Source organism: Tinamus guttatus, unplaced genomic scaffold (genome assembly GCF_059628265.1).
Source record: "Tinamus guttatus ecotype Peru unplaced genomic scaffold, ASM5962826v1 Tinamus_guttatus_pri_ptg000408l, whole genome shotgun sequence".
NCBI lineage: Eukaryota > Metazoa > Chordata > Aves > Tinamiformes > Tinamidae > Tinamus > Tinamus guttatus.
Genome location: NW_028288942.1, coordinates 1,215,264 through 1,235,767, shown reverse-complemented (window position 1 = coordinate 1,235,767; position 20,504 = coordinate 1,215,264). Strand labels below are relative to the sequence as shown.

Sequence of the window (20,504 nt, the reverse complement as noted above, 5' to 3'; positions counted from 1 at the left end):
CACAGAGCCCTGCACCAGAGGCGGCTCTGAGGCAACGTGGCAGCCCAACCCCTGCATATACAAGAGCAGCCCTAGGGAGTGTGAGCAACCAGGAGAGCGGCACAGTGTGTCAGTCAGGGTGGGCAAGATGTGCAGACAGGCAGAGAGGAGGCAGGTCTGCTCTCCCCATGGTCATTATCTCAGTGATGGACCAGCCGAAACTGTGGTGTCTACTCAGCAGAAAGCCAGCCCCAGGAAGAGTGGAGACACAGCCTGAGCTGCCACATGTACATGCAGCAGTCCAGGTCTCTGGCTGCCCAGAGTATCTGAGCTTCTCCGTGTTACAACGGGGTAGCAGAGACAACAGCTGCATCAGGTGTGAACAAATGGATGAACTGCTGCCTGGTGGCATCGCTAAAGGAGGAGGTAGAAAGGCTAAGGACCATCAGAGAATGTGAGAGATAGGTTGGTGGAGTCACGCCCTGCAGTCATCTCAAGAAGTGCACTGGGGGAACACACCTAAACCATCTGAGGATCCCCTACCCTCTTGCCATAGGGTAGAGGGGGCAGAATTAAGAAACAAGGATAAATGGAAACAGGAAACACCCTGCTCAGGGTGGCAGGAGAATTCCCTCCCAGCTCACCTCACCTACCCAGGTGACCATACACAATAGGTATGAGGCCCTGGAACTGGAGGGACAGTCAAATGAGGATACAGACCAAGGTCCATCTAGGGAGTTGTCTAGGGTGAGGCAGTCAAGCTCACATCTTAAGACTGCCTCTATTAAGAAGAAAAGAAGGGTAATTGTTGTGGGAGACTCCCTTCTGAGGGGAACAGAGGGCCCAGTATGCCAGCCAGACCCCTCCCACAGGGAGGTCTGCTGTCTCCCTGGGGCCCACGTAAGGGACATCATGAAAAGCCTCCCAAGTCTTGTACAGTCCTCTGACTATTACCCTCTATTGCTCTTCCTGGTTGGAGGCGATGAATTTGCCAAAAGAAACCTGAAGTCCATCAAAAGGGACTTCAGAGCACTGGGGAGATCAGTTGAGGGAGATGGAGTGCAGGTGGTGTTCTGTATCCGTCAGTGTCAGGGAAGGACTCTGAGAGGAACAGGAAACACCACCTACTCATCAGATGGCTGAGAGGTTGGTGACAGTGCTTGAATTTTGTTTTTTTAGACCATGGGGCAGTCTTTATGGCACTGGGCCTCCTGGCAACATATGGAATTCACCTGTCTTTCAGGGGGAAAAGAATCCATGCCTAGGATTTGGTGAGCCTCATTGAGGGGTATTTAAACTAGGAATGAGAGGGATCCGGGCAGATAAAACTGGGATTACTAGGGTTGAGCCTAGGAGCAGCATGCCAGGAGTAGGGGAGTGCCCAGTAGCCCAGCTGAAGTGCATCTACACCAATCCACACAGCATGGGCAACAAACAGGAGGGGCTAGAGACTACAGCGTGTCAGGAAAACTATGACATAGTTGCCATCACTGAAACATGGTGAGACCACTGTCATGACTAGAGTGCTGCAATGGATGGCTACAGGCTTTTCAGAAGGGGCAGGCAAGGAAGGAAAGGAGGTGGGGTAGCGCTGTATGTGAGGGAGTGATTTGAATGCATGGGTCACCAGTGGGTGATGGAAAAGTCCAGTGCTTATAGATCAGGATCAGGGCCAGCAAGGCTGATAGCCTGGTGGGAATCTGCTATAGACCACCCAGACAGGATGAAGAGACAGCTGAGGCATTCTACAAGCAGCTGGCAGAAGTCTCACGATCAGCCTTTTCCTTGCCTTACTTTCTCTTCCCTTCCTTGTCTTGCCTTCTCTTGCCTTAACTTTTCTTGCCTTACCTTAACTTTTCCTGCCTTGCCTTACCTTGCCTTTTCTTCCCTTGCTTGTTTTGCCTTACCTTGTCTACAATTGCCTTGCCTTGCCTTGCCTTGCCTACAATTGCCTTCACTTCTTTTTCCTTTGCCTTGGCTTGACTTGCCTTCCCTTCTATTGCCTTGCCTATTATTGCCTTTACTTGTTTTCCCCTTACCTTGCCTTGCCTTCCCTTGTCCACAGTTGATTTCACTTGTTTTTCCTTTAATCTTGCTATGCCTTGCCTTCTCTTGCTTTGTCTTACCTTGCCTTACCTTCTCTTGGCTTGCCTTGCCTCACCTTGTCTTTCCTTGTCTGGCCTTGCCTTGCCTTCTCTTCTCTTTCCTTGCCGTGCCTTGCTTTGCCATGTCTTTCCTTGCCCTGCCTTGCCTTCTCTTGCCTTGTCTTGATGGTAGAAAGTAAAGCTTCCTCTTCAAAAGAAAAAGATAGATGATCAACGTTTTGTACTTATTATATTAGTATATTAGTATATAGTATAAACAATATTAGTATATAGTATACACATTGGTATATTAGTATACACTAGAGAGTTAGTAGAGACATAATAACAAAATACAGCTGATCTTGCTCGATCATGCTATTATAAAAAGGACATGTTCCTCTTTCATTAATTTCTGTATTCTCTTTCTTCCTCTTTACCAGTTGTATTTTCTCGGACTTTCTGCCACCTCTGAAGAAAACACAGCCACTTCTGTATAACTGTCTGGATTTTGACAGAACTTTTCTGGTTCTGGAAAATAATAACAGTCTTAGGTTACTTTAGTGTCAGACTTGAAGCATAGAATTTAATACATTTCTTAATTACAATTTGTGTCTTGTTTTGGTTTATGCATCAGTGTTCGACACCGAATTTATGATCACATCTTAGTTTAAGTTTCCTACCAGAAAGCACTAAAGTAAATCAGAAACTAGACCCACCAATTAAAACTGGCAAATTGTGCTGCTGTCCTAAAGATGGCACCTATGTTCTGGATTGGTATAACATCTGTATGTATTGTATGTTGTATGGTAATGCCTTGGCTCTTGTCTATCATGCCAAGTTCCCCAAATGACCATTTGACCTGGGAGGTCAATGTCCCCAGATCAGAAAGGCCTACTGATAAAATGCACTTCTCGCAAGATATTTCCTTTTGTTTTGACACCTGATCCCCATTTTTTTGACTTTTCTGGAATTCTACTTCCCCAGGTCTATGGTGTGAAGCAAACCATATACTAATACTCAGATTTGGAGAATATACAGTAAAAAGTTTTTGAGAAAAGATTATTTTCTAAGCTATTGATACTATCCAAAAATTGTTGTAGAGAAATTTTTGAAACAGCTGGTGTAACTGAGACCGTGAGATGGAATCTAGAGCAATAGCCAAATACTGATTAGATTCATAGAACTGTAGAATAATTATGGTTGGAAAAGATCTTTGAGATTGAGTCCAACCATAAGTCCCTCAACACCATACTTGTTAAATCATGTCCTAGAGAGCCTCATCTACTCATTTCTTGAACACTGCCAGAGATGGTGACTCCACCTCTTCTTTGGACAGCCTGTTCCTGATTTGATGAGGAAATTTCAGTGAATCTACTTCAGGCAGAAAGGCAGAAGGAAAACTTCTTAATGAAAGGGGGAACAGAAGAACAGATAATTTAAGGAGTTTTAAATCCCTATTCGTTTTGTTCTTTAACACTGCCACTGGCATCATTGCAAGGTTGTAAAACCATAAATGCATATGACAAAAGCTGAACGTCTGCAGTTTCTGGTACAATTTTTGTAACTGAGCAAAAAAGATGAATGGAGCAGAACTTGCATGATTAGCAGTAATGCCCATGATGCTTCTTTACAGTAACTTGAATTACAGTATCTCGAAGTTAGGAGTGCCACGAATTACGAAAATGGGCAAGAGCATGAATTAATCACCTTTTTTACAACTGGTTCTGGTGAGTAGATTTTAACAAAATTGAGAGTTAGGCTTTGTCTTAGCATGTTTCCTTTTGTTTAACCTAAAAACTAACATAAACACTTTTTATATTAATGGTGAAACCAAAATGACTAATTTAAATTAAAAAAAAAAAACCTTTAAAATATTGGATCAGCTATATAGTTTGAACAACAGAAAAATATGCTGTAAAACAAAATATCCAAAATGAAGCCAGTGCTTCTAGAATCCAAACTCTTATTTATCCAAACTCTGAACACCCTTTTTAGGTTACAGATGCCCTTTTGTGCTTGCCCGATGAACAGTAATTGGGTTGTACTGATCAGATAAAACACTTCTGGAAAGATTACCAGAGCAAAAATTGTCATAAGTTTTAATACTCAAACATTTTTATTGTTCATAGGGGAATACTAAAAATTGGTATGATCTCTTGTTTTTAAAAAATGTGCTTGTATATGGAAGTGTCATTGCTAAAAACACATCTAACTGTAAATGCTTAAAATAATTCATTAGTTTTATGCACCAAAATAAATTTGACATTTTTGAAAGTTTTATTCTCAGTCCTTATTTTAGTCATTCAAGGGCTTCAACCTTCAGAGTCTATTCACTGAGTTCAAAGAGCCAGCTGTCATCCAGCACCTCTGAAAATTACATTTTCCCATAGAGATTATGAAATTTAGCACCTTTAAATTTATTTATTGCCTACTATAATATAATGCTAAACTAATACTCCTGACTGTCTTAAGTTATAAATGTAGAAGAGAAACCATATATAAGGTCTAAAATGAAGACAGTAAAATAAAGCACTAACATAAGACCTATATAATTATATTTTTCTATGATGACTATTTGTCTCTTCTCCATTTCTTAACAGATTCTTATACAGAGTGAGGAAATGGAAGGCTTTGTGAAGTATAAAAAATGGTATAAATGTGAGAATTCCAACTTTAGCAAGATACAAGCAGCTGGCTTCAACAAATTGTTGGCTATGAAGAAGCCTTTCTGTGAAATTTGGTCAGTATGTACTTTTTGTGTTGTATCTAAAAATGTGTTGTGATGACCTGGTGGGCCATGAACATTGTCATTTGCCAGTGCTGAGTGCAAATATGAGAACAATTTCTTGTCTAAATCTGAGATATGTAGAGAGACTTTTATTGTTTAGAAAAAAAATGCAACTACAGTTCATTCTCCAGAAAGGGCTTAAGTAATGGAATAATAGAAACATGATGAAACTCAAAAATGTATATTGAAAGGCTGGCTATTTGGGAATTGGTAGACAGAAACTTCTGATACAAGCTGAGAGCTTATGTGTCAGGAACATCTCAAACAGAAAGGGACCTGAGTGTAGTAGTTGCTTTGAGTATGACTAGGAACCACCCATATGGCTTCATTTTAGAAAATGTGTCTTTGAAAATCTCATATTAGTTCAATTAGAAAAGTGTATGAGGCAGAGGTAGCAAATTTTAAGTGCTTGTATAGAAAGCAACTGTGGCACCACACCCAGAATAGTTGGCACTGTTCTGTTTTCCAGTCATCAAGAAAGATGCGGTCTTTTTGGAATGGGTAAAGAGAAGGGGTATCTGTAAGAACAGTGACATGTAGTATCTGTCATACTTACTGATAGAAAATGCTTATGACTTGTATTTCCTAACTAAATGAAGACAAGAAGGGATATTATAGGAGACTTCTGAAGAACATTTACTAGTAACAGACTATAATCTGGGGTATGAATATTTTAAAGGTGTCAACTAGAAGAAAATATTGTGACAGAAGTAAAATTCTGTAATAGGTCTCGCATGGCAGTACTGATTAATAATCCACAGATTTAAATTATGTCAATAATAATTCAACTCTCGATGTCATCTGTACACTTTCATCATCCATTTTGGAAAAAAAGTAGGCCTTTCCCAAGTTGATAGACATACATAAAGTTCATGAGTTATTATTGTACTCATAAAAATACACAGAAAAATCAAATATCAGGAGAAAGATCCATTCAATTAAATGCACTTCTTACTACAGCACAAAACCACTATTACAAAAACGAAAACAAAAAGGCAAAAACTCCAGCAGAATCTGCATTCCTAGATCTGGATTCCTAGATCTGTCAGCTGCACATCTAGAAATATATATATGTGCTGCAACTGGTGCACCGTGTTTTCAAAATAGCTATGGAATTAATTCTTACTTGCTGCAATAGACACACAGCCAGTAAGATACAGTGAATAAAACCAGTTGTTCTCCTAGAACAGGAATCTATTTCTAGTCTCTCACCTTCAATAATAAATATAAATGAACAAGAATATCTGCCAAAGATGAACAGAAATAAAATTATCTAAGTCTAGTAATTACTAAGAAAGCAGGCTCAACAGAGAAACATGTAATTTCTTGCCACTCAATCACGAACATATCCATATACCATGATTTATTCATTGCTTGTCCTAGATCAGTGCTGAAAACAAATACTTCAAGGCATCTACAATTCAAGACAAGTTTAAGAATCTCAAGAACTGGGCTATTTTGCCTTCTAACCTACTAATACCTACTTTGGGACTGGCAGTGCCAAGGAAAAGAATCAGGAGCCCTTCTGGCAAAAGTTAGACAGTAAAAGGGCAACCTGTAGCCAAAGGAATAAACCTGTATCACTACAATAACACCAGTCACTAAATGTTTCCCCTGTTACTGCCAATGGCTTCTTCCCCTGATGTATAACCATAATAATCCTTGATCATACTATTTGGGTTGAAGTTCTCAGCTTCTTGTTTAGACTGCATCAGAATAAGTAACAATTGCAGTTCCTTAGGGAACACAGGGACTCCACCTGCTGTAGTCCCTACCATAGGATTGCTCTGCACAAAGAGGAATGAGGCCTTTTAGCTGTAGTCTGGCATGGAAATGCAGCACTTCACCACAGCCATAGCATGTTCCACAGCAGGGAAAAACCACTCTTTTTGTGTGCTAGAGCAGCACCATTATAAACAGTAATTATGGTTTTCATAATCTGGTGATGACTACAGGCAATTAGGCAGCAATTGTGCAAAATTCTCCAGATCATGTTCTAGACTGCCCTGGGAATTGCCAGGAACTGGGAGTGGTGGACATGGGCGTGTTGTTAGAAGCATGGACGAGCGAACAGGAAGCAAAAGTAAACTGAAAGACAAAATGATCACAGGATGATTTTCTTACGTCAGACAGGGAAGAACTGTCCTCTGGCAAGAGGAAGAGTGCTAAGGAGAAAGAGGAGAGGGCCTGCCAGCAAACTGGTAGGAATGGTCCAAAATATGCCTCCTAGCAGAGTGGCAGGCAGGACGCAAGCAGTAGGCAAGTGACGTGTGTCTGTAGCCATTCAGACACCAAGGGATGTCTGAGGCCCTACTCATGAAGGCCACTGCAACTACCCCAACATCATGTGGCTCGGCACATAGTGTCTGTAGGCATGTTCTGCTTTCCAGGCAGTAGGCATAGTTCTTCAACCATAAGAGGGGAGAAGCTCTGGTTTTACAGTACCACAGGGTGGGATCAGCCTCTCTTATTTATCAGAGGTAGCTATTACCCTAGAAGGGAGCTGTTGCACTTTTGGGCACAAGGGGCAAGAAGCCACCAGGTGGATGTTCTGGCTCACCCCTGCTGGCTTAAGCAAGTCAAGGTGACAGCCCTGTAGAGAGGCCGCAGGAGTTCCCCAGGGAAGTTGGATAGCACTCAGCCAGTGTGCTACACAGTTACTAGAGCGTAAGGGAGAGATTTATGCTGCTTGGCAGAAGATGGATGGCAGCTGTGGCTTTTCCAGAGGAAAACCTGCTCACGTCTTCAAGGAAGCACGCTGCTTGCAGGGCTGGCTTTGTCTCACAGCACTGCCACTACCACATGGTGGCTGGGCCTGTCTGTGTGCTTCACACAGGACAGTGCTGGGCACCCGGACCTGTGTCTGTGCGACACTTCCCTTTCTGGAGCTTTGGTGATTACAGAATCCCCTCTATCCTGAAAATCTCCTTGATGCCAATCAACCACTGAAGAGCCTGGGAACTGAAAATTGTATCTGTTCAGAATAATAAAAATCATAAACCTGGTAGAGACACCTGTCCTCTAGCTAGCTTGGTCTCTCTTTGTATCACTGCTTACTCCGTGAGTTACACGTGATTCAGTCACTTTTCTTTTCCCTTATTATTGTACCCCCTCATGGTACGGTGAGGAGACAGAGGTTGAGGATCAGCGAGACCCAGTCCCTCATCCACCTACCATGGCTGATTAGTCTCATGCTTGACTTTCTCAAGAGCCAGTCACAAGGAACATATTTCTCCCCTAATCTGGCGGTTTCTCTCACATACATATTAACATTCAGGTTGATATAGAAGGTCTAGCACAAGACATCTTTCTTGCTGAAACACATGATGAGCTGAGAAAAGGAAGGGAGCCCTACCTCAGTTGTAGAGGAATTTCCTAGTGAGCAGAGAGCAGGAATCTGTGCCCCGTCTGAGGAAGCGAAACAGCCCTCAATGCAGATAAGAGCAGAGACCCTCTCTCCAGATAAGAATGGACTAAAATGAGTGTCACAGTGCAAGACATCCATCTGGCCCTCTTAAAGATGACAAAATAGCAGACTCGGATCTCATCTTGGTGGAGCCTGTCAGAGTGTGTCTGAAGGGTTTTTAAGAGGTGCCCCCAAAGGGGTTCTCAGGTAGAAATTCTCTTTTCTGAGTGAATTCTGTGAGGGAGGCCCCAAAATACACTCCCTATGGCCATTCCCTGACCCAGTGCACGCTGCTGAAGACTGAAATTCTTGAATTCTTCAGGGCTGTTTTGTTAGGAAGAAAAAAAGAAGTCGGCTGGATAAGAAGGAGACTTTTCTGATGAAACTCAGTGAGAGTGGATTAGCTGTGATGTTTGATTCACTAATCCGTGTCCGTTTAAAAAAAAAAAAAGTTTAGCAATCTATTTGCAATGATAAGCATAGGCGCTTTTGTTTGCATTTCGCCTTCACCTGGATTGACTTAAGTCTGAAGAGGCTGGGGAGTGACACAGCATTCCCCATTTGGAGGCATAGCCAGATTTGTGACACCTTAGCAAACGCTCCAACTCTTCTTCAGCCTCTCCTAAAGTGTAAAAGAAATTCTGAATCCTTGTGGCTTCTTTTGTTTTAAAAACATCTAGAATATTCAGTTACAAGATATATCTAGTTAAAAACGGAGATCTAAGCTTATGAAAACTTACAGTCAGTGACTTGTGTTTCTCACCTGTAGAAGTCTATTTTGTACCTGGAAACTTGTCCGTCCTTCCCTCTGTCCCCCCTACTTGGACCATTCTCCCCCATTTTACTGTTTGCAGTAATAAGAACCAAGCCAAAGAAATCTTGTGCTTCCTTAGGGCACCAAAGCTGGCCCTTAGCTCTCCTGTTCTAATAACCTGCTCAGATGTTTATTCAAGTGCTTGAAGCTCCTCCCACTTTGTGATATTAATACTTCTTGGAGAGCAGAATGTTCTACAGCAATGGTAGCAACTTCTGATGGACTGCCTATTGCCACAGTTCATTAAGTGAGGAATTTCATGCCGCCAGCCATGAAAGCTTCTCCCTGGCTGAGTCAGGTGAAGGTGCTACTGAACTCTTCTTTTACCTTTGTGGCTCTAAGCGCTTAGCACCTTCATCAGCACCAACTGGGTCAAACTGGATAGATCGTCGTGGTTATGATGTACTCTGCTCTTTTGACTATCTAAAAAAACCCTCATGAGGTTTGGAAGTGGGTCCCCCATTTGAGACCAGATGCTGTGTGATGCACCCATGAGCGCACAGAGAACTTCCGGACTGCAGGATGCGGTTGCCATCAGGATGACGTGCCAGACTGACCATTGTCTCTTTTCCTACCAAAATGAGTTTGACCACTTTGAGTGTGGCTTGTGCCATCTCCTCATTTCGAAGAGAAATAGGTGCCTTAATTTGAACTAAATGGGAGGAGACTGATCCTGTGGGTTTTTTTATCATTTTAGTTTTATTTTATTTTATTTGTATAATTTGTTGAAACCTACCGCCTTAGTCACTTTGGAAGCCTAAGTGAGCATAGGATTTGGGTTTTCATTTTTCCACCTTTGATGATAGACATCTGTTACCCTGATCTCCATGCGGAAAGGATGGGCCTTGTTCCATCTCACCCAGAGGGTAGAATGCTGAGTGTGACAGTCCCAGTTTTCCATTTCAACACTGAATATCAATGCCCACAGAGCGAATACTGTTTCTTTTTGTTCTGGTCCAGGGATGAGTTCAAGTTCCTTCTGCTCTCTTCACAAGAGGTATTTCAAAGAGACTCTCTCCTGATCCAAAGGAAGCGAAGTTTGTCTGTTGTGAGGCACTGACAGAGTCTTTGGTTTTGAATACTTGTTGAGATACAGGAAGGGAAACAATGAAATGTATTTGCCCGGTTCCTCTCTGTGCTACTTCTTGTGCTGATGACTTCTGAGCCTAAATAGATCAGCTCCTGTCTGAGTGACTGATAGAACTCAGTCGCTATTTGACTTGAAATTGGGTGCTAGGATTACTGGAACAAAGAAAAGAAAAAAGAAGAATCTCACTTGGTGTTTTGCTTTCTCAGATGTGGACTGCAGAGACAGCTGTTCTGAGCTTCTCCAGACCTCTTAAGCAGTACCTGGGAAGATGGGACATGCTCCGGATCACCAAAGAAAATGGTTATGGGGAAGAATCTGTGGAATAAAAGAGTATGCTTTTATACAGTAAATGCTAGACTTGACTGTGAGATACAAAACCTGAAGTCAGTTCAAATAACTGGAAAAAACTGGAAACAGCTCAGCTGTTCCCTGCTTCCTCCAACACCCCACCTCCCCCAAACACACAAACAACCCCACCCCAAGGGGTCTTCAGTGGGGCATGGACACTTCAGTAGAGCAAACAGAGATACCATCATTTCAGGTTTGGCCTGTTGTGTGGAAAAGAACAAACGATCTTTATCATTTAGGGTGTTTTTATCTTCTCAGCTAAGAATGGCCCTGTATTTGCACAAACCCAGCACGGCCAGCACTGGGGCTGCCTTGCAAGCTGGAGTATTAGCTGAAGGTTCGGTGACGGAGTTGGTCCTGCTCTCAATGAGCTGGACGTAGGATGCTGCTGTGGCCAAGGGAGCTGATTCTCCATTAGCCAGAGGAGGCACTGGGGCTAGCACGGGATTCCAACCACCTAGATCCTTTTCTGCCTGGCCCTGCCCAACGGGAACGGACTCCCGGCCCCAGCAGCGGCCCCAGCACTGAGGAGTTCACTGTGGACAATGATGTCGCAAGGGGGGAGGTGATGTCACCGTTGCCATCCCCCTGCCTGTTTGGGGTCACAAAGGAGGTGCTCTCCTATTGGCTGCCAGGAGAAGCACCTCGGCTCCTGCCTCACAGAGGAGCAAAGGCCCAAAGCTCCCTGCCCCAGCACTGGCCCAAGGCCTGGCTGCTTCTTCTGAGGAGCGTTTAGCCAAAACAAGTTGGCAGGGGCCCGGCCAGGGCACCTGGAGCTGCCCCGCCACAGCGAGTGCTTGGCAATACAGGCAGGGGCAAGGGGACAGCAGAGACAGGAAGAGCAGCGAGTCCCAGCAAGGAGAGCGAGGCCAATCAGGTGAGGCAGGGGGAGCCCAGAAGATCGGCCTCCACAGCACAAGGAGACGCACCAAAGGCAGCTGTGGGCAGGATGTCCAGGGCAGAGGAGGTGTGCACAGTGGCTGAGCAGCAGGGGGAGCCTGCGGCAGCCTGCTCCGGGGGTCCTGCCGAAGACACCGAAGCAAAGAGCAAAGTGAGCCGCTCCTCACGGGCTGGCCTGCTCTTCTCTGTGAGCCGCATAGACAGACTGCTGCGCAGAGGTCGCTTTGCCAAGCGCATTGGAGCCGCAGCCCCCATCTATCTGGCGGCAGCGCTGCAGTGTGTGACGCAGCACACCATGGAGGTGGCCGGGAAGATTTCCAAGGAGAGGAAGAAGCAGCGCATTTCTCCGCGGCACTTGCAGCTGGCTGTGCAAAGAAACCCTGAGCTCAAGCAGCTCCTGAGAGGTATGCCCAGGCATACTGTTCCCCACAGCCAGCCAACGGCCTCATCTCGGAACAAGAAGAAGAGTGAGAAGAGGTGGTTCGGGCAAAAGGCTACAGCTGCCCGTGCCCCTGTTCCTGACAGCAATAAGTGAGAAGAGAGTGGGAGCTCTTGCTCCACCCTGGCAAGGAAAGGCAAGGGCTGTCCTCTTTGCAAGTCTCTGTTGAATCAGTGCTATGACCAGAGAGCATATGAAGCATAAAAGCATATGAAACCGTGCCTTGTGACTGGCGCATTGCCCTTGTCCTTGTGTCAGATTTGTCGCATCAGCACCATGCAGCGATCCCTTGGGGATGAGCTTCCATGATGCAGGGCAGCTCTGGGAAAAGCCAAGGCATTTCTTCCTAACAGCGTTGCTCCCTACTCCACCCTGGGGTGAAGGTGGAGTAGGTGAAATCCTTGGGGAGGGGGACTGGGGGGCGGAGCATGCAGGTGGGTGCAGATCGACTGGAGCACAGCTCCAACTGAGAAGAAGCAGAGAAATTCTGCTGGTGGGGATGTGGCCCTTATAGGCAGCCCCTGCCTCCAGCTGGGTTTTTGTGCTTGGATCGAGAGTAGCTGATAGAAGGGTTCTGAGCTCTGGAAGGTGGCCAGAGGTTGTGACAGGTAGTAATGGTAGTTCTTGTACACAGAGGGTCCTGCATGTCCCACTGGTATGGATGTATGGAAGACACAGCCCAGGGTTGCTGGGCAAGTCTGTAGTGATGAGACAGGTCTTTTCCCAGAGCTGCCCTGCATCATGGGGTCCCATCTGTCATAATGTACAGCCTGTAGGTTGGGGTCCAGATTAGCTGGGCCCTTGGCCAGGCACAGGCATGGAAGTAGCTGAGGTGGAGACCAGTACGCCTGTGGTGTAGCTCAGGCAGGGAGTGAAAGCCATAGGCCTTCTTTGGTCCTTTAAGGCATATGCTTTGAAGACATACCAGTTTGTGGGTCTTCTTTTAATGGCATAACCTCTGGGCTCTTCAAGACCAATGAGCTTCACCTGGAGCTTCACACCACCCCTTTCCCATCATCCCAGAAGCCCCATTTTAGCACTGCCCATGGCTTCAGTCCCTATCTTAGCTACATCGTAGGACTGCTGATTTGCAAACCCCCCAACTTTAGCCTCGTGCGGCCTTTCCTGGCTACATCTCTCTTCCTGCCTTCCCTTCTCCTTCCTCCTTGCCAGTCTCAGAGCAGTTGCTTGCTGTTGGGTGAGCAAGTCCTGTACAGGGCCTCACTGTACCTTGAGTCCTATGCTCCTGAAGGCAAAGGTGACCTTCAGGAGACCAGGCTGCCACTTTGAGGACTCCAAAACAAAACCTTCCAGCTGGCAGCATGACCTGTAGGAGGCTGAGAACACTTTTCTGGCTTCTGTGATGGGCCTGCAGCCTTCAGTCCTGCTCCAGAACTTGCTCTAAACCCTGGGTCCAGGCAGGTGTTTCTCAGTGAGAAGACAAGGTGAGAGGCACTGCCCACAGGGAGATGTCACTAGATCTTTGGAGCAATGCTGCACCAGGGTAGCCATGGGGGTCAGAAGTCCCTTTCTGCACAGTACTTGTGTGAGTCTTCTCCAGAAGAAGACAACTGTCAGCTATGGCTCCAATGCTCAGCCTAGCTTGTGGTCTGCTAGGACATGGTTGACTAAGAGGGCACAAAGAGATTCAGCTCCTATGTGGGAGTTCTCTGAGGAGAAGCTTCTCTGAGATACCTCCTCCCAAGTGCCTTCTAACCTGATCCCAGGGGCAGATGGCCTTGTCTCATCGCTACAAATTGGACCAGCAGTCCTGGGCTGTGCCTGGCCCTGGTTATCCTCACTGGAATAAACATGATATTTCTGCTAACCTTGTTCCAGTACTGTGGAATGGAGACTTACTAGCAGTTTGTGCTACCATACTCAACCCTTAGGGAGCAGCCAGCCCTTGATGCTCCCAGACCCACACAGGGTAATGGCTACCAGGGGCTGCCTGTAGAAATCCCCTTGTTGCATCAACATAACTTCAGAACCCTGTAGTCCCTGTCAGCTCTGGTTCATGTCCTGCAGCTGATGGAAACTCCTAAGGATATTGGAAAGGGAGAGACTATCATGTCTGCCATGCTATTCTTAAAGAGAAGGCATTATAGACAACAGAACAAGTACTGGCTGAGCACAGTGAAGCTAGTAAGAGCTTTTTGTGATGTTTCAGAGCGTATATGCTTTCACATATGTTACAAAGAAAGGAGACATTCACTCCAAATGCACAGTGGCATTTGCTAGTGGCAAAATGTATTGCTTTCCTCACTGTCTTTGGCCTTTGCAGGCAACCTCTACTCTGAATGTCTCCAGCTGAGCAGCACGTCTCCAGCCGTCTTCAGGGGCCACTGGGAACCTTTCCCAACATGTGGGGCAGTAACGACATGCCAGCCTTCTTTACATAAAGCAATGGCATGACCCTTTGTTCATGCACAAGAACTCACCCTTACCACCTGTCACAACCTCTGGCCATCTTCCACATCCCCACCAGCAGAATTTCTCTGCTTCTTCTCAGTTGGAGCTGTGCTCCAGTCGATCTGCACCCACCTGCATGCTCCGCCCCCCAGTCCCCCTCCCCAAGGATTTCACCTACTCCACCTTCACCCCAGGGTGGAGTAGGGAGCAACGCTGTTAGGAAGAAATGCCTTGGCTTTTCCCAGAGCTGCCCTGCATCATGGAAGCTCATCCCCAAGGGATCGCTGCATGGTGCTGATGCGACAAATCTGACACAAGGACAAGGGCAATGCGCCAGTCACAAGGCACGGTTTCATATGCTTTTATGCTTCATATGCTCTCTGGTCATAGCACTGATTCAACAGAGGCTTGCAAAGAGGACAGCCCTTGCCTTTCCTTGCCAGGGTGGAGCAAGAGCTCCCACTCTCTTCTCACTTATTGCTGTCAGGAACAGGGGCACGGGCAGCTGTAGCCTTTTGCCCGAACCACCTCTTCTCACTCTTCTTCTTGTTCCGAGATGAGGCCGTTGGCTGGCTGTGGGGAACAGTATGCCTGGGCATACCTCTCAGGAGCTGCTTGAGCTCAGGGTTTCTTTGCACAGCCAGCTGCAAGTGCCGCGGAGAAATGCGCTGCTTCTTCCTCTCCTTGGAAATCTTCCCGGCCACCTCCATGGTGTGCTGCGTCACACACTGCAGCGCCGCCGCCAGATAGATGGGGGCTGCGGCTCCAATGCGCTTGGCAAAGCGACCTCTGCGCAGCAGTCTGTCTATGCGGCTCACAGAGAAGAGCAGGCCAGCCCGTGAGGAGCGGCTCACTTTGCTCTTTGCTTCGGTGTCTTCGGCAGGACCCCCGGAGCAGGCTGCCGCAGGCTCCCCCTGCTGCTCAGCCACTGTGCACACCTCCTCTGCCCTGGACATCCTGCCCACAGCTGCCTTTGGTGCGTCTCCTTGTGCTGTGGAGGCCGATCTTCTGGGCTCCCCCTGCCTCACCTGATTGGCCTCGCTCTCCTTGCTGGGACTCGCTGCTCTTCCTGTCTCTGCTGTCCCCTTGCCCCTGCCTGTATTGCCAAGCACTCGCTGTGGCGGGGCAGCTCCAGGTGCCCTGGCCGGGCCCCTGCCAACTTGTTTTGGCTAAACGCTCCTCAGAAGAAGCAGCCAGGCCTTGGGCCAGTGCTGGGGCAGGGAGCTTTGGGCCTTTGCTCCTCTGTGAGGCAGGAGCCGAGGTGCTTCTCCTGGCAGCCAATAGGAGAGCACCTCCTTTGTGACCCCAAACAGGCAGGGGGATGGCAACGGTGACATCACCTCCCCCCTTGCGACATCATTGTCCACAGTGAACTCCTCAGTGCTGGGGCCGCTGCTGGGGCCGGGAGTCCGTTCCCGTTGGGCAGGGCCAGGCAGAAAAGGATCTAGGTGGTTGGAATCCCGTGCTAGCCCCAGTGCCTCCTCTGGCTAATGGAGAATCAGCTCCCTTGGCCACAGCAGCATCCTACGTCCAGCTCATTGAGAGCAGGACCAACTCCGTCACCGAACCTTCAGCTAATACTCCAGCTTGCAAGGCAGCCCCAGTGCTGGCCGTGCTGGGTTTGTGCAAATACAGGGCCATTCTTAGCTGAGAAGATAAAAACACCCTAAATGATAAAGATCGTTTGTTCTTTTCCACACAACAGGCCAAACCTGAAATGATGGTATCTCTGTTTGCTCTACTGAAGTGTCCATGCCCCACTGAAGACCCCTTGGGGTGGGGTTGTTTGTGTGTTTGGGGGAGGTGGGGTGTTGGAGGAAGCAGGGAACAGCTGAGCTGTTTCCAGTTTTTTCCAGTTATTTGAACTGACTTCAGGTTTTGTATCTCACAGTCAAGTCTAGCATTTACTGTATAAAAGCATACTCTTTTATTCCACAGATTCTTCCCCATAACCATTTTCTTTGGTGATCCGGAGCATGTCCCATCTTCCCAGGTACTGCTTAAGAGGTCTGGAGAAGCTCAGAACAGCTGTCTCTGCAGTCCACATCTGAGAAAGCAAAACACCAAGTGAGATTCTTCTTTTTTCTTTTCTTTGTTCCAGTAATCCTAGCACCCAATTTCAAGTCAAATAGCGACTGAGTTCTATCAGTCACTCAGACAGGAGCTGATCTATTTAGGCTCAGAAGTCATCAGCACAAGAAGTAGCACAGAGAGGAACCGGGCAAATACATTCCATTGTTTCCCTTCCTGTATCTCAACAAGTATTCAAAACCAAAGACTCTGTCAGTGCCTCACAACAGACAAACTTCGCTTCCTTTGGATCAGGAGAGAGTCTCTTTGAAATACCTCTTGTGAAGAGAGCAGAAGGAACTTGAACTCATCCCTGGACCAGAACAAAAAGAAACAGTATTCGCTCTGTGGGCATTGATATTCAGTGTTGAAATGGAAAACTGGGACTGTCACACTCAGCATTCTACCCTCTGGGTGAGATGGAACAAGGCCCATCCTTTCCGCATGGAGATCAGGGTAACAGATGTCTATCATCAAAGGTGGAAAAATGAAAACCCAAATCCTATGCTCACTTAGGCTTCCAAAGTGACTAAGGCGGTAGGTTTCAACAAATTATACAAATAAAATAAAATAAAACTAAAATGATAAAAAAACCCACAGGATCAGTCTCCTCCCATTTAGTTCAAATTAAGGCACCTATTTCTCTTCGAAATGAGGAGATGGCACAAGCCACACTCAAAGTGGTCAAACTCATTTTGGTAGGAAAAGAGACAATGGTCAGTCTGGCACGTCATCCTGATGGCAACCGCATCCTGCAGTCCGGAAGTTCTCTGTGCGCTCATGGGTGCATCACACAGCATCTGGTCTCAAATGGGGGACCCACTTCCAAACCTCATGAGGGTTTTTTTAGATAGTCAAAAGAGCAGAGTACATCATAACCACGACGATCTATCCAGTTTGACCCAGTTGGTGCTGATGAAGGTGCTAAGCGCTTAGAGCCACAAAGGTAAAAGAAGAGTTCAGTAGCACCTTCACCTGACTCAGCCAGGGAGAAGCTTTCATGGCTGGCGGCATGAAATTCCTCACTTAATGAACTGTGGCAATAGGCAGTCCATCAGAAGTTGCTACCATTGCTGTAGAACATTCTGCTCTCCAAGAAGTATTAATATCACAAAGTGGGAGGAGCTTCAAGCACTTGAATAAACATCTGAGCAGGTTATTAGAACAGGAGAGCTAAGGGCCAGCTTTGGTGCCCTAAGGAAGCACAAGATTTCTTTGGCTTGGTTCTTATTACTGCAAACAGTAAAATGGGGGAGAATGGTCCAAGTAGGGGGGACAGAGGGAAGGACGGACAAGTTTCCAGGTACAAAATAGACTTCTACAGGTGAGAAACACAAGTCACTGACTGTAAGTTTTCATAAGCTTAGATCTCCGTTTTTAACTAGATATATCTTGTAACTGAATATTCTAGATGTTTTTAAAACAAAAGAAGCCACAAGGATTCAGAATTTCTTTTACACTTTAGGAGAGGCTGAAGAAGAGTTGGAGCGTTTGCTAAGGTGTCACAAATCTGGCTATGCCTCCAAATGGGGAATGCTGTGTCACTCCCCAGCCTCTTCAGACTTAAGTCAATCCAGGTGAAGGCGAAATGCAAACAAAAGCGCCTATGCTTATCATTGCAAATAGATTGCTAAACTTTTTTTTTTTTTAAACGGACACGGATTAGTGAATCAAACATCACAGCTAATCCACTCTCACTGAGTTTCATCAGAAAAGTCTCCTTCTTATCCAGCCGACTTCTTTTTTTCTTCCTAACAAAACAGCCCTGAAGAATTCAAGAATTTCAGTCTTCAGCAGCGTGCACTGGGTCAGGGAATGGCCATAGGGAGTGTATTTTGGGGCCTCCCTCACAGAATTCACTCAGAAAAGAGAATTTCTACCTGAGAACCCCTTTGGGGGCACCTCTTAAAAACCCTTCAGACACACTCTGACAGGCTCCACCAAGATGAGATCCGAGTCTGCTATTTTGTCATCTTTAAGAGGGCCAGATGGATGTCTTGCACTGTGACACTCATTTTAGTCCATTCTTATCTGGAGAGAGGGTCTCTGCTCTTATCTGCATTGAGGGCTGTTTCGCTTCCTCAGACGGGGCACAGATTCCTGCTCTCTGCTCACTAGGAAATTCCTCTACAACTGAGGTAGGGCTCCCTTCCTTTTCTCAGCTCATCATGTGTTTCAGCAAGAAAGATGTCTTGTGCTAGACCTTCTATATCAACCTGAATGTTAATATGTATGTGAGAGAAACCGCCAGATTAGGGGAGAAATATGTTCCTTGTGACTGGCTCTTGAGAAAGTCAAGCATGAGACTAATCAGCCATGGTAGGTGGATGAGGGACTGGGTCTCGCTGATCCTCAACCTCTGTCTCCTCACCGTACCATGAGGGGGTACAATAATAAGGGAAAAGAAAAGTGACTGAATCACGTGTAACTCACGGAGTAAGCAGTGATACAAAGAGAGACCAAGCTAGCTAGAGGACAGGTGTCTCTACCAGGTTTATGATTTTTATTATTCTGAACAGATACAATTTTCAGTTCCCAGGCTCTTCAGTGGTTGATTGGCATCAAGGAGATTTTCAGGATAGAGGGGATTCTGTAATCACCAAAGCTCCAGAAAGGGAAGTGTCGCACAGACACAGGTCCGGGTGCCCAGCACTGTCCTGTGTGAAGCACACAGACAGGCCCAGCCACCATGCGGTAGTGGCAGTGCTGTGAGACAAAGCCAGCCCTGCAAGCAGCGTGCTTCCTTGAAGACGTGAGCAGGTTTTCCTCTGGAAAAGCCACAGCTGCCATCCATCTTCTGCCAAGCAGCATAAATCTCTCCCTTACGCTCTAGCAACTGTGTAGCATACTGGCTGAGTGCTATCCAACTTCCCTGGGGAACTCCTGCGGCCTCTCTACAGGGCTGTCACCTTGACTTGCTTAAGCCAGCAGGGGTGAGCCAGAACATCCACCTGGTGGCTTCTTGCCCCTTGTGCCCAAAAGTGCAACAGCTCCCTTCTAGGGTAATAGCTACCTCTGATAAATAAGAGAGGCTGATCCCACCCTGTGGTACTGTAAAACCAGAGCTTCTCCCCTCTTATGGTTGAAGGGTTGCCTGCTGCCTGGAAAGCAGAACATGCCTACAGACACTATGTGCAGTGGCCACATGATGTTGGTGTAGTTGCAGTGGCCTTCATGAGTAGGGCCTCAGACAGCCCTTGGTGTCTGAATGGCTGCAGACACACGTCACTTGCCTACTGCTTGCGTCCTGCCTGCCACTCTGCTAGGAGGCATATTTTGGACCATTCCTACCAATTTGCTGGCAGGCCCTCTCCTCTTTCTCCTTAGCACTCTTCCTCTTGCCAGAGGACAGTTCTTCTCTGTCTGACGTAAGAAAATCATCCTGTGATCATTTTGTCTTTTAGTTTACTTTTGCTTCCTGTTCGCTCGTCCATGCTTCTAACAACACGCCCATGTCCACCACTCCCAGTTCCTGGCAATTCCCAGGGCAGTCTAGAACATGATCTGGAGAATTTTGCACAATTGCTGCCTAATTGCCTGTAGTCATCACCAGATTATGAAAACCATAATTACTGTTTATAATGGTGCTGCTCTAGCACACAAAAAGAATGGTTTTTCCCTGCTGTGGAACATGCTATGGCTGTGGTGAAGTGCTGCATTTCCATGCCAGACTACAGCTAAAAGGCCTCATTCCTCTTTGTGCAGAGCAATCCTATGGTAGGGACTACAGCAGGTGGAGTCCCTGTGTTCCCTGAGGAACTGCAATTGTTACTTATTCTGATGCAGTCTAAACAAGAAGCTGAGAACTTCAACCCAAATAGTATGATCAAGGATTATTATGGTTATACATCAGGGGAAGAAGCCATTGGCAGTAACACAGGGGAAACATTTAGTGACTGGTTTCAGTTGCTGAATATATATATTTTATATATGTATAATATTTTAAATATATATTTTTATATGCATTTTTTTATTTTTTATATAAAAATATATTTTTTATGTTGAGGTGTTTCTCAGCTACAAAAGTTTCTCTAGAGACTTATCTTTCAGAGGCATATGCATCAATGTGCTGTTACATTGTTTTCTATGAGGGTTCTCAATTCTCCAGGTGCACTAAAATACTAATGATTTTTCAAAGCAGTTCTCTAATAATTTAAGAAGGCACAGTAGCCTT

The 20,504-nt window shown here is 46.2% G+C and overlaps 1 protein-coding gene and 2 pseudogenes across 1 annotated transcript; 2 read left to right on the top strand and 1 right to left on the bottom strand.

The window, feature by feature from the left end:
- The first annotated feature begins 167 nt into the window (after positions 1 to 167).
- On the top strand, positions 168 to 1,244 carry LOC148593361 (uncharacterized; annotated as a pseudogene).
- Positions 1,245 to 11,058: 9,814 nt separating this feature from the next.
- Positions 11,059 to 11,944, top strand: LOC148593360 (uncharacterized; annotated as a pseudogene).
- A 2,786-nt stretch (positions 11,945 to 14,730) lies between these two features.
- Positions 14,731 to 15,216, bottom strand: LOC104579451 (histone H2A-like). The gene has a single exon (XM_010226968.1). It carries the CDS (start codon positions 15,214 to 15,216, stop codon positions 14,731 to 14,733), a length of 486 nt encoding a protein of 161 aa, XP_010225270.1.
- Between the last annotated feature and the right edge of the window lie 5,288 nt (positions 15,217 to 20,504).

Coding starts and splice junctions, on each gene's coding strand:
- LOC104579451 (XM_010226968.1), bottom strand. CDS start 15,216: ATGTCCAGGGCAGAGGAGGTGTGCACAGTGGCTGAGCAGCAGGGGGAG.